The 13476-nt window shown below is 36.7% G+C and overlaps 2 protein-coding genes across 2 annotated transcripts in view; both read right to left on the bottom strand.

Annotated features, from left to right (window-relative positions):
- LOC123944619 (calcium-activated chloride channel regulator 1-like) overlaps positions 1–3132 on the bottom strand; it is a 30072-nt gene extending 26940 nt beyond the window's left edge. Inside the window, exon 1 of the mRNA XM_046009888.1 lies at positions 2927–3132. Coding sequence (XP_045865844.1) covers positions 2927–3088 — 162 coding nt within the window. The 5' untranslated portion in view covers positions 3089–3132. The remainder of the gene's footprint in view (positions 1–2926) is intronic.
- Positions 3133–10239: 7107 nt separating this feature from the next.
- LOC123944606 (calcium-activated chloride channel regulator 2-like) overlaps positions 10240–13476 on the bottom strand; it is a 53343-nt gene continuing 50106 nt past the window's right edge. Inside the window, exon 14 of the mRNA XM_046009875.1 lies at positions 10240–10415. Coding sequence (XP_045865831.1) covers positions 10291–10415 — 125 coding nt within the window. The 3' untranslated portion in view covers positions 10240–10290. The remainder of the gene's footprint in view (positions 10416–13476) is intronic.

The following is a 13476-nucleotide window of genomic DNA, read 5'->3' on the forward strand; positions in this document are numbered from 1 at the left end:
TGTGAAATAAATAAATAAAAACTTAAAAAAAAAAAAGTTGACTAACCATTTAAAAAAAAGAAAGAAAGAAAAACACCGACTCAAGATCACCAAAAAGTTGAAAAGTCGGTATAAAACTTCCACCCTTAGGATGTTATATCACAATTTGACTTGTGAAATGTGAATTTTCAGTATCTCCCGGAAGAATAAGCAGCATGAAATGCTCTATCTTCCATGTTTTAATGGAACCATTAATAAGGGATCTTTGCTTCAGCATCTGTTCCAGGTTTTGAGATGACCTCATATCCAAATAGACATTTAAAATTTTGAGGTTTGGAGAAAGTTGAGGATGACAGTTTATAGGAAGGGCTGATAATTCCTTAAGGACAAGGATATCATATCATTCATCACTAGGTTCCTGGTGCCAATATAATGTAAATGCTCTGTAAATATTTGTTGAATGAATGAAGTGAGTGGTTATGATGAGTGGTAAACTGTCCTGGAGTGCCAAGTCAGGAGATGCCTGGGCTCCCATACATTGAGGAGACCCCAAACCACTCCGATTGTGTGTGTGTGTGTGTGTGTGTGTGTGTGTGTGAGAGAGAGAGAGAGAGAGAGAGAGCGCGAAGGAGAGGGAGAGAGAGAAGAGGGAAAAGAGAGAGGACACACAGAGAGTGAGTTTCTGACTCTCATTCCCTCATCTTGTAGATGTGCTCCCGTTGCTTCTCTAACGCTGGGTAGAGTGTAGGTGCGGTCGCTAGAACAGCTGCAGCGCCATCTGCTGGCCTTGTAGGTGGAAAAAAGTTGGGGACTGGGGAAGCTGGTATTTAAGATCTGCAGCTTCTGTCCCTATGAGGGCAGGAGGGAGAAAATCCCCTCAGAAAGCACAGAGTCAGGAATGGCCAGGAAAGGCGGTAAAGCCCACAGTGAGCTCTCTCAACTCTGCGGATCTGGAACATCAAATAGGGGAAACCACTTTTATTAGCTACTCAGGGACACTGAGCACACTTACTACCCTTCCTAGTGTTCCTTTTATAGAGAAGATGTAGAAACGAACCTATAGCCAGCACATTCAGGACTTCAACCATAAAGTCGAACTGAAGTGAGAAGTGCATTTTTTTCAGGAGGAAAACCCCGAGAGATATTGGGTGAAAGCACTTTGAAAGCTCTAAGGCGCCATATAAATACAAATGACCTTTGTCATTCAAGGTAAGTCATTTGTATCCTCCTTCTGGCATTTTCTGAGCCCTTTACACTGTCCAGCCAGAGACAGAAACATCACTGGCCACTTTTTTCTTCCATACTTTGTTGCTCCAAGTGACTACTTCACTTTTGAAGTAGCCATTTCTAAATTTAGAGGTAATCAAACACTTACCCAAGGTTTCTGATATTGGGAGATTTCAAAATGTGAATTTCTTTCACCAATGGTGGTAAACCCAATAGTCTTCTAGTTCAATAGGTAAGCTCCCTGCCCCCATCAACTGCTGCACTTCTTCAACCCTAAAATGCTCTTGGTGATAGAAATGGTTCTCTCCAAACTCATCTTTTTAGCCTTGCTGCTGCTGAGAGCAAAGAACCTTTGAGGGTGACCTTTGGAGCCCTTGTCCTACTAACTTCTAAGCTCACACTCAAGAACTTTGCCCAGAAACAAGTTTCAGTCCCTTTGACTTGGTTAAGAGGGAGGAACTCTTGATCTAGAAGGATTAAAAGGGGTACTGGTGGTTGATGACTATGCCTACGGTTTACTGGGCTCTCATTACATACTAGGCACTATGCATATGTTTTTGAAGGTTTTTTTTTAATTTTGAGATAAATTTAGGCCTACAGAAGATATACAAAAATTATACAGAGTTCCCATATACCCTTCACTCTGCTTCCCTTATATTCATGCATTGTTACGTTGAATCCTCACAAAGTCCTATGAGGAAGGTACTTATCATTATTCCCATTTTACAGACTAACACTTTTGCTCATTATACAACACTGCCTCTGGATGTGTGCTACAGCCTTTTATAAGGCATTTCCTTTTTATTCTTAGCTGTTTGCTGTTGCACACGACCTCCCTAATCACTCTACCTTATAGCTGTCAGATGCCACTGCTGGAACACAAAGAGTCTTTTTCTCTAGTTTTTCCTTCTCTCATAGGAGAAGTAGTAAGTGAAGTGAGGCCGCCTAGCAGTAAGTGAAGTGAGAGGGTTCCTTTTCATTAGGGCTGGTAAAATGCACAGTTTCCTCTCATTGGAAGGGTTGGGATTGTTCTAAAATCAGAGATTTGCTTCCTAGGCTCCTATATTAGGATAACAGACAAGGGGGTTACAATCAGGACCATAAAAGGAGAATGTGATATAAGCCAATGGTGAAATTAAGCAAAGGAATTAACCTCCCCATATCTAACAATATCTGTCAAATAATGCTGGCCCTACCTTAGTGTGAAGCTAAATAGTTTTCAATGATATCGTCTATAACCTGTCATTTATTAAGCTCCCACATGTATCAAACTCTGAGTTATGTGACTGCATTTATAATCTCATCTGTCACAAGAATCCTAGTAGTTTAATGTTACTATTTTCATTTTATAGCTGAAGAAACAGGCTCTGATACGAAAATAATTTGCTAATGTCACACAGCTGGAGTTAGAGAACTCACGTTTGCTCTATCACAAGATTACACTTGATTTTTTTTTTTAAAGCATGGATAATTACCATTTTGAATTTACCTTGATTGATTGATTAATTGATTTTTTAAAAGATTTTATTTATTTATTTGACAGAAAGAGACACAGAGAGAGAGAGAGGAAACACAAGCAAGGGGAGTGGGAGAGGGAGAAGCAGCCTTCCTGCTCAGCTGGCAGCCCAATGCAGGGCTTGATCCCAGGACCCTGGGATCACGACCTGAGCAGAAGGCATAGGCTTAACAGTCTGAGCCACCCAGGCGCCCCTGAACTTACCTTTATATTTTGAATGAGTGTTTCATCTTCTGGCACATTAGGGTCAATTGCAATGACAATGTCTTCATAGCCATTATTATTGAGCTGAATGAGTGAATTGCTCAGGGCCCCTTCAAGGAGATGAAAGACCAAGATGAAAACAGAACTCTTAAATGACCCCATTGCTGTACATTGCACTTTGATTTCTCTCTTTGGAGAATGATGCTTTTAGAGGTCTTCTTTACCCCTATATATATCTATATATATAATCATGAATATATAGACACACATTTTTTCCAAGCTATCAGAGGTAGTTTATCAAAGTATTTAACCCTTTGACCCAAAATTCTTTCACTGTTGCATTTATTTCCTCCATAAGGAAATAAAACTTGGTCTCAAATTCTGTGTACTTTCAAATGTTTCATTTTGAAAGGATTATTAGCCTTGCCTTCACCTGTGCCAGATGCTGGGAATGAGGGTGGGGAGCCCACATCCGGTTCCCTGTAGGGACTCACAGGTGACAAGCAGCTTGGCCATTGAAAGATATTTACTTATTACAAATGTTTGCCGACCAGGGACACTGACCCACCCAACACCACCTCCAACCTTCACCTGCCCATGGAGGTTTGACTGTTGTGCATATTCAGTGAGCATTTATTAAGTGTAAGCCATATACCCAGTTATCCTTTAGATAACTAAAAGGTGTTCCCCCCCTTTTTTGTAACCCTCATTGATTTTGACATAGCCTCATCACCTCTTCGTACTCCCTTATAGAATCCACTTGCACCAAAAAACATTAGAAAGCAACATACTATTGGATATTTTATAATGGAGAGAAAAGATAAAATTTACATATCACTGTGCAAAGCAAACTCCCTCCAGTTTCCTCATCAGACCTCTATTTCTCTATTCCAAAGCTCCCATTGGTTAATATAGTGAAAATTAACAACATTAAATTATTTTATTGAAACTAAATGTCTCTCAGAATATGAATTATGGACTGCCAGCTACCGTATAAACATTTTTAAGTTTGCTGAACCTCAGATGGAGACACAAATTGGTCCACCATTTCACTGTATTCAAATTAGTTGAAATATCTGCTCATCCTGTGGCTTCATTTGGTCTTCACACTGTAGTAAGCATCAATTTCACCTTGTCCACCCCCTTTCTTTGACATTGGCTCATAAAAATTTTATTAGTATTTATAGCTAATAAATAGAACTTCCTGCTTAAATACATAATCTTTAATACAAAGTGAGTCATTGAGATAGAGTGGAAATACTCAATTATAAAGTGGTTGTCCAGATGATCTAAATATGCTTTTATACAAAAATAACTTATTCAATAATTGAATAAGCATATGCATTTATTATACATAAAAATTTATATCTAAAACATCTCACACCCACAACTATATACATTTTTCCTGAGTTCCATAAAAAACAGAGCCTAAGGCAAGCTTATGTGCTAATAATTAGAGAATTTAATCCCAGAACAGTGAGAGTGAGGGAAAGGGGAAAATAGTCAGGGTGGCTGGGAAGCAATGAAAGGTGAAATGTTATTGAAGCTGACCACTGTACGCGCCCTGACATTTGGGATGTCTACTAAGGGGCTATGGAAAGAAACCATGCCTTAGAATAGTCTATGGGAGGAAGGAAGGGGAAGTGTTTGGCTTCTCATCTCCTATAGGTGATCAGCTCCCTGAACTTTATGGCTGTGTTGTCCAACCCCTTCAGCAGCAGCTTAGAAACAGAGATCATTTGCCTTCTGGTGCTTAAGGAGGTACATTCCAAGTGGTGAATGGTTAGCCTCTGGCAGTGGAACCATTCGGGCACTCAAGTAGGAGGTAGGGACTGAGGGGGAGTAAGTAACTGAGGGTCCAGTTGCACAGATGGGGCCAAGAAAATCTAAGGGGGTTCTGTAAGATTAATCCAACATAATTTACCCCTTCAACTGCTGGGATCCACTCTTGTCCTTCCATAATATTTAGCTCTTATATTATAATGTGAAGTTTACATTTTGTATGTGTGGGCCCAAGCTATTTTTTTTTCTCTGAAAGAAGGTAGAAGTCTAATCATTCGTAGAATCTCCTTCAAAGTGGTCACCATTTGCAATCTCCTAAAATACCTAAAGCAAGAGACATACTGAAATAAATTAAAGTCTGCTGCTAGAGCCGGTCTCAAGCATGTAGACCAGCATGTAGATCAAGCATGTTAATCTTAAAATAAAAATCAGTTCTGTTGCCAGCAAAATGGGTTTATTCAGGAATAATAGAGAATTGTAATTTGGGGCATGCAAGCTATGGCAACTCCAAAAAAAAAGGAAGGGAAGGGAACATTATTTGAGGAAATCGGGAAGAGTTGTTTTGAAAGAAAGTCCATCCATTGGGGAAATTGACCAAGTTGCAGGGGTAGTTGATTTCTCATAGGAGATGCCATGTACATCTTTCCTGGTTGAGGCATGTAATGGATTATATTTTTCCTCTTGGTGATTTTCTTTTGGAGTCTGTAACTGACAGTTCTTCCTGCAATTGATGTTGAGTGCTATGGTTCCCCCTTCTAGCCTCCCCTCCTGTCCTCCTGATTCCATTTATTGATGTTGCCCTATATTAATTTTCACGGCCATTATGGATATTTATCACCTTCCTTTATCTCCAATTTCCCTCACTTTTAGCCAGCATTTTGGCTCATCTTATTGTTTGTTTGCCCATTGGTGTAACCAGAGACTTCATTCCTAAAGGACCTGATCCCTTAGTTGCCCTGCTCTTATTAGATTGTGGCTTCTGCAGTTGTCTGTGACAAAGATGTGATAGAACCAGTTTAGGCACTTCCCCAGATTTGCCTGGCCTTCTCTGCTGACTGGGCCTTGGCTCCTTGCTCAATGGAGAGTCCATGCAGCTGCCGTGACTGCCTCATTTCCTCATCTTCGTCTCATCTTTGTCTCCCCAGGGAGAGTGCTTAGTTTAGTATGAGCCGGAGTGGCGGCTCCACTCTCGCTGGTGTCCACGTTCAGCCTAAACAGATTCACAGAGTTTTTGGCTCGGATAAAACATTGTATGATGGCACATGGGATCTGGTTTTGTCAGAGACAGCCCAGATGGGCCAGATGACACTAAGCAGAGGTACAGGAAGTTAACACCCTGAGTGACAACTTTTGCCAAAGGTGTAAAGTATTTTCAGCATCCCAGAGTCTCTTTTTTGTTCCCTTCTAGTCAGAACACCCCACCCAAATGGTCATCACTATTCTGACCTCCATTGCCACGTAGATTAATTATACCTGTTTTTGAACTTCATGTAAATAGAAATACACAGTACATCCTCTTGTATCTGGCTACTTTCACATAACATTTGCTGCATGAAATTCAGCCATGTTGCATGTAGCAGCAATATGTTCTTTATCCATTATATTCATTTTAAGAATATAGCACAGTTTGCTCACTGGTTACTGTTGTAGAACATTTAGATTATTTCCTGTTTGGGACTATTATTAATAAAACTACAAGCATTGATTTCGGTTAGATATATACCAAGAGCAGAATTGCTGAGTCACAGGGTATACGTAGGTCTAGCTTTATATATATATTTATTTATTATTAACTTTTAAGATTTTATTTATTTGACAGAGAGAGAGAGAGAGCACAAGCAGCGGGAAGCTACAGAGGAAGAGCGTCCCTGTCCAGCTTTTTTTAGTTGGTCTGCCAAACACTTTTCAATTTTTTATTTTTTAAAGATTACTTATTTATTTATTTGTCAGAGAGAGAGAGAGAACACAAGCAGGGGGAGTGGCAGGCAGAGGGAGTCCAATTTAATCTTTCCTTTTATGGGCAGTGTTTATTTAGGACAGCTTTTTCAAGTTCATGAAAATATACAGTATTCTGTTCTGCTGTATTGTTCTGCCTTTCATAATTAGGTGTGTGGTTTATCTCAAGTCATTTTTTTTACGTAGTATGAGGTAAGATTCAAGATTTTTGTCTTGCTTTGTTTGGTTTTCCTTTATGGGTGGCCAGTAGGCCCAGACCATTTATTGAAAAGACCATACTTGCCTCCCACTGGATTGCAGTTGTGCTTTTGTTGTGAATGAGGTGGTTGCAAATGTACGTGTCTGTTTCTGGACTCTTTTCTGTTTCATTAGTCTATGTGACTCTCCTCACCTCAATAGTATAGAGTCTTAATTATTGCTGCTTTGCTTGTCTTGACATCTGGTATCATTCTAGATTTGTTTTTCTTCGGGATTATTTGGAGATATTTTAAGTCCTTTGCATTTCGACATAATATTTAGAATCAGCTTTTCAAGTCCCCCCCCCCCCCAAATCTGCTGGTTTAATAGGATTCTATTTAATTTGTATATTAGTTTGAGGGGAACTGACGCCTTTATAACACTGAGTCTTTCAATCCATGAACATGACCTATCTTATTTTAGGTTTTATTTAATTGATCTCAACCCTGTCTTACCGTTCTCAGGGTAGAGGTCTTTCATTAGATTTACTTATAGGTTTTTTGAGGAGGTGTTATTATAAATGATATTTTTATAACTTTTCATTTCCTTATTGTTTATGCTGGTGTATAGAAATGTAATGGGTTTTTGTGTATTGACCTTATATTCAGTAAATTTCCTAAATTCCTATTATTTTTAGTAGCTAGATTCTTTTGGATTTTGTACATATATAATTATGCTGCCTGTGAATAGTAACCTGTTTACTTCTTCCTTTCCAATCTTATGTCTTTTATTTTGTTTCTTTCACTTATTATACTTGCTAGGATTTCCAGTATAATATTGAATACAAGTGAAGAGAATGAACATCTTTTTTCTTGTTCCCAATCCCGAGTGGAAAGCATTCTATATTTTACCATTAAGAATGCTTTTATCTAGAGATATTTTATAGATACCTTTACCAGATTAAGAAAGTCTCCTTCTATTCCTAGTTTTCTTTTTTTAAGCTACGAATAAGTGTTGAATTTTATCAAATGCTTTTTTATAAAAAAATTTTTTTTTAAAGATTTTATTTACTTAGTTGTCAGAGAGAGAGAGAGAGAGAGAGAGAGAGCATAGTCAGGGAGAGAGGCAGGCAGGGAAGGCAAAGGGAGAAGCAGGTTCCCCACTGAACAAGGAGCCCTGTGCGGGACTCAGTCCCAAGACCTTGGGATCATGATCTGACCTGAAGGCAGATGCTTAACTGACTGAGCCACCTACGCATCTTGGAATTTTATCAAATGCTTTTTTTGCACCTATTGAGATGATTGTGATTTTTCTTCTTTGTTTGGGTAATGTGGTGACTTACATTGATTTTTCAATATTAAATTAACATTACATTTCTAGCATAAATTCTATTTGATCATGATATAGTATCCTTTTCAATTTGCTTATATTTTGTTTAGGATTTTTGCATCTATGTTCATGAGAAAGATTGGTCTGTACCCTTCCTTTCTTGTAGTGTCCTTGCTGGGTATTAGAATCAAGGCTATCTCCCTCAAAAAATGAGTTGGAAAGAATTTCCTTTTTTCTATTCTCTGAAACAGTGTGCCTGAAACAGATATTATTTCCTTCTTAAAATTCCTTTTGACTATTGCTTTAGCTTCATCATGTAAGAAATTTTAATATGTCACATTTTAATTATCATTCATTTCCAATTATTTTCTAACGTTCAAGTTCTTTTTTTAAACATAGGTACCATATAGAAGTATGTTGTTTAATTTACCAGACATCTGGGGTTACTTTAAGTTATTACAGATTTCTAGTTTAATTTCACTATAGTAGAAAACATACGTAAAATTAAATACTTGGAAATTTGTTGAAACTTGCTTTTTGAATCAGATTATGGTCTATTTTGATAAGATCTTCCATGTGCTTTTGAGAAAAATGGGCATTGTGTAGTTGTTAGGAATAGTATTCTACATATGTTAGGCCAAGTTGGTTGATCACATTATTCAGATCTTCTTTATTCTTATCAACTTGTCTGTTTGTTCTTTCAGTTACTGATAGAGTTGTGTTAAGATCTCCAACTATGTGAATTTGTTTATTTCTTTTTTTCTTCTTTCTTTCTGTCTCTTTTTTTAGTTCTGTCAACTTTTGCTTTATGTATTTTAAAGCTATGTCATTTGCTGAATAAAAATTTAGGATTGTTATATCATGGTCATTATAAAATGCCTTTTCTATAGTACCTATATTTTCTCTAATATTTCTTGCATCAAATCTACTTTTTTATGACATTAGCTGTGGTATACTGGTATTTAAATATTGAAAAAATAAAGCAAAATAAATATAACAGTCAGCACAATGCCTGGTACATAGAATTTATGTAATAAACAAAAAATAAAAACAAAAACAAGCATTTAATAAACAAAAAATTTATTTAACAAACAAATAATGTGCTTCCCCTTCTCTTCCACTCACCCAAACCTTAACTTTGTGGTGAGAGATAGGAGAAAAACCAACAAGCTGGAGAAAGCTGGGGCTTTATATTAGATGGTATCAAGAATGACCAGTATATATTTTAAGGACATGGATACTTAAGAGTCAATTTTTTTTTAAGATTTTACTTATTTATTTGACAGACATAGATCACAAGTAGGCAGAGAGGCAGGCACAGAGAGGAGGAAGCAGGCTGCCTGCTGAGCAGAGAGCCTGATTCCAGGCTCTATCCCAGGACCCTGGGATCATGACCTGAACCAAAGGCAAAGGCTTTAACCCACTGAGCCACCCAGGCGCCCCCTTAAGAGTCAATTTTAAGCTGTTTGCCATGTTGTACCCCAATATGACTCCTGCCTCTACCTCTCAGTTCGTTACCTCTTCTAGTAATGGCCATTAAGAAACAGGCATTCATACACTATTGATGGTAGAAAAATTGGTTACAAATGCTTTGAAGGGAAATGTTTACCAAATTTTATGTGTGTATATCTTTTAACATAGCAATTCCACTCCTAGGAATTTACCCTACAGATATACTCACACAGGTGCATAAGATTATATGTACAAGCATAATATAATTTGTCCCTCAAAGCCTACTTTATAATAGCAAGAAACCGAATTACTCAAATTTCCTTTAATAAAGGAATAACTAACTAAGCTTATTTATTTCACATCTATTTTATTTATCACTTCCTACGTGACCATCTGTATTTTTATGATAACATGTATTGCTTTTTTAATTGAAACACATTTATACATAAAAATAAAAATTCTGGATTAAAGACCATTATTTTGAAATCCTAACATGTTCTCATAAAAGTCCTGTCTTCTCTACCCTAAATTTCTAATTTTTTTCATTACTTTTCTATTCCACTCTCTTTTTTTCCTTTTATCTTCTCCATCTTCTTGCTTCTTTCCTATATTGGTGTGAAATGAGCTCAAGTCAATTCTAGAAAAGTTCCTTTAGGATGTTTGTTAATTTATATTGCTTCTGCTCCACAGAGCCAGGGAGGTAGAAAGCAATTGCCCACTATACTGGATGGTTTCCTTCTTCTTGTGCCCTTGAGGCAGTTGTTTTCAGAAGCAGCATTTTTGATAAGACCGCCTGTAGATAAGAGGGAATGGGAAGTAAAATTAGCCACAATCTGGGTCACTCTCCGCCCAACCCAGGAACCATCTTGCTGATAAGAGTTAGATATTCTACATGAAAGAGGGATTTATGGAGGGAGGCAGTCCTTTTGAGCCTTGGAATCAGGCTCTAATTACCTCCATGGATATGAGCGTATGTTTCTGTACCCTTGAGTGCTTCTCTCACTATCATCATGTATTCTATAATCAATATCCTTAACTTTCACATTACTTTGTCTCCTCTTTGTGCCCGATCTATGCTTTTTCTACATCCTAAGATACACAGTAGATCAGATTCTCATTTCATCAGAGCCCATTTCTCATATGACTTTCCCTCTGCTTCTATTCCTCATTTCCCTATATTTTAATCATAAATCATCACACAAATCTTATTATGTAATGCGCCATCCCCCAACTTTATATTCATTCCCCTTTTTAATTTTTTCATCAGTTAGATTTTCTACCAGCATTTTGAATCTGGATCCTCTAACATAGACCTTCTTTATTTAAATTATTTCTTCTCTTCATTCTTGTCTTCTCAACCACACTTAAATCTGCCTCACAGTTTTGTGTCCCCTTTCCACCTCACTAAGTCCACTTTTTCTTATATTAATGTATCAAGTATCCTTACAAATGACCCCTTTCACTTTCCTACTATAAAGCGTGGTTTCTCAGTCTTGGAACTATTGACATTTTCGCTGAGTAATTATTTGTTGTGGGGCTGTCCTATGCATTGTAGTCACCAGAGAACTCCCTTGCCTGTGCAACAAAAATGTCCACAGGTATTGCCACATGTTCCCTGAAAGGGTAAAATCACCTCTGGTTGAGACCAATTGCTATAAACATTGCTATAAAGGTAAGGATATAATAATTTTATTCATATTTCTTTGAGTTAAGATTTATGTACAATAAAATGCACAGATCAAATGTACACAAATGAATGAATGTTGACAAATGTATACACCCATGTAAACCACCATCCCAATCAATATATATAAATTTTCATTACTTCAGAAAGCCTCCTTCTGCCCCTTCCAGGCAACTCCAACACTTCTGCTCTGAGACAACCAACCACTATTAGATTTCTGTGTCCAAAGAATATTATTGTTCTTGAACTTCTTAGAAGTGGAGTCATACAGTGTGTGTTCCTTTGAGTCTGACTTCTTTAGCTCAAAATAATGAATCTGAGATTCATGTACATTGTAGCATGTATCAGTTGTTTGTTTCTTTTTGCTGCTGAATGGTAGTTCCTTGTGAATTCATATAAATAGCAACATTTATTTTATCCATTCTTTTACTAGAAATTTGATTGTTTCCTGTTTGGGGTTATTATGAATAAAGTGACTATAAAAATTCTTTTTTTTTTTAGAAGACTTTATCTATTTGAGAGATAGAGAGTATAAGCAGGGGGAACAGCGGAGGGAGGGAAGAAGCAGACTCTCCAATGAGCAGGGAGCCTCACATGGGGCTCCATTCCAGGACCCTGGGATCATAACCTGAGCCAAAGGCAGATGCCTAACTGACTGAGCCACCCAGGTGCCCCTAAAGTGGCCATAAAAATTCTTGAGGAAGTTTTTTGGTGGACATCTTTTCATCTTTTTGGAAGTGGAATTGCTGGATCATGAGTTAGATACATACATAACTTTAAGAAACTGCCAAGCAGTATTCCAAAATGGTTGCACATTCACCAATGTAGGAAACTTCCAATTGCTCCATATCCTTGTTGACATTTCTTATTGTCAATCTTTATTCTTTAGTTGTTCTGGTGGTAATGGAGATGTATTTCATGATATTTATTATTTTCATTTGTTGATGACTGGTGGTGTTGATAGCCCGTGTATGTGCTTATTGGCCATTTATATATACTTTTTGAGAAGTGTCTATTTAAATATTTTGCCCATTTTTATTGGGTTCTTTACCTTTTTATTACTGATTTATAATAGTATTTTAAAATATATATTTTATTTATAATTTATAAAATTATAAAAAACATTTTATTTATAATAATTTTGATATATTCTAGATAAGAATTCTTTATCATATATACATCTTGTGAATATTTCTTCCACTCTAGCTTGTCTTTTCATTATTAGCAGTGTCCTTTCATGAGTATAAATATTTAGTTTTGATGCAGTCCAACTTATTTTTTTCTTTTATGCGTAGTGTTTTCTCTGTTCTAAGAAGCCTTCCTACACTATAGTTGTGAAGACATTATATTTTTTCTAGAAGTTTATATCTTAATTGTATTTTATATCTATGATTCATCATGAATTTGCATTTTTATAAGGTAGGAGTAAAATTATTTTCCCAAACTACATTTAGTTATTCCAACATCATTTATTGAAAAGAACTCTCCTTTATCCATTCAGTTGCCTTTCCGCATTTGCCTTCCCCACACACCTTTGAAGAAAATCTGTTGACCATATGTGTATAGATCTATTTCTGGGCTCTATATTCTGGGATGTTTTATGGCCTACCTCATGATCTCATTTGGTGACTGTTACATGAGTGCTTAAAAAGAATGTGTACTGTGCAGTAGTTGGTCGCAGTATTTTATAAATGTCAAGGTTGAATTAGTTGATAATGTTCAAATTCTTGTTCCATTGTTGAATGATATTCCATTCTTATTGAGTCTTTCCATCTAGTTGCCACAATTTTTGACAGTGGGAGATTTATATATCCAAGGTTGATTGTTAGTTTGTCTCTTTCTCCCTTTAGTTTAGCCAATTTTTATTTCTGGTATTTTGAAGTCTGTTAATAGGTATATGCATATGTAGGATTTGTATATCTTCTTAGCAAATTTATGTTTATCCTTATAAAATGACACTCTTTTCTCTCTTTTCTCAAGGCCTGTTTCGTCTTATAGTAATATATTAACACCAGCCATCTTATGCTTAACATTTGCACAATATACTATTTCTTTGTTTCATTTTTGACTTCTATGTCATTGTATCCATTTATTTATTTATAATAATTAAACAAATTTTTTTATTAACATGTAATGTATTATTAGCCCCGGGGGTAAAGGTCTGTGAATC

Source organism: Meles meles, chromosome 1, assembly GCF_922984935.1.
Source record: "Meles meles chromosome 1, mMelMel3.1 paternal haplotype, whole genome shotgun sequence".
NCBI classification, from domain to species: domain Eukaryota; kingdom Metazoa; phylum Chordata; class Mammalia; order Carnivora; family Mustelidae; genus Meles; species Meles meles.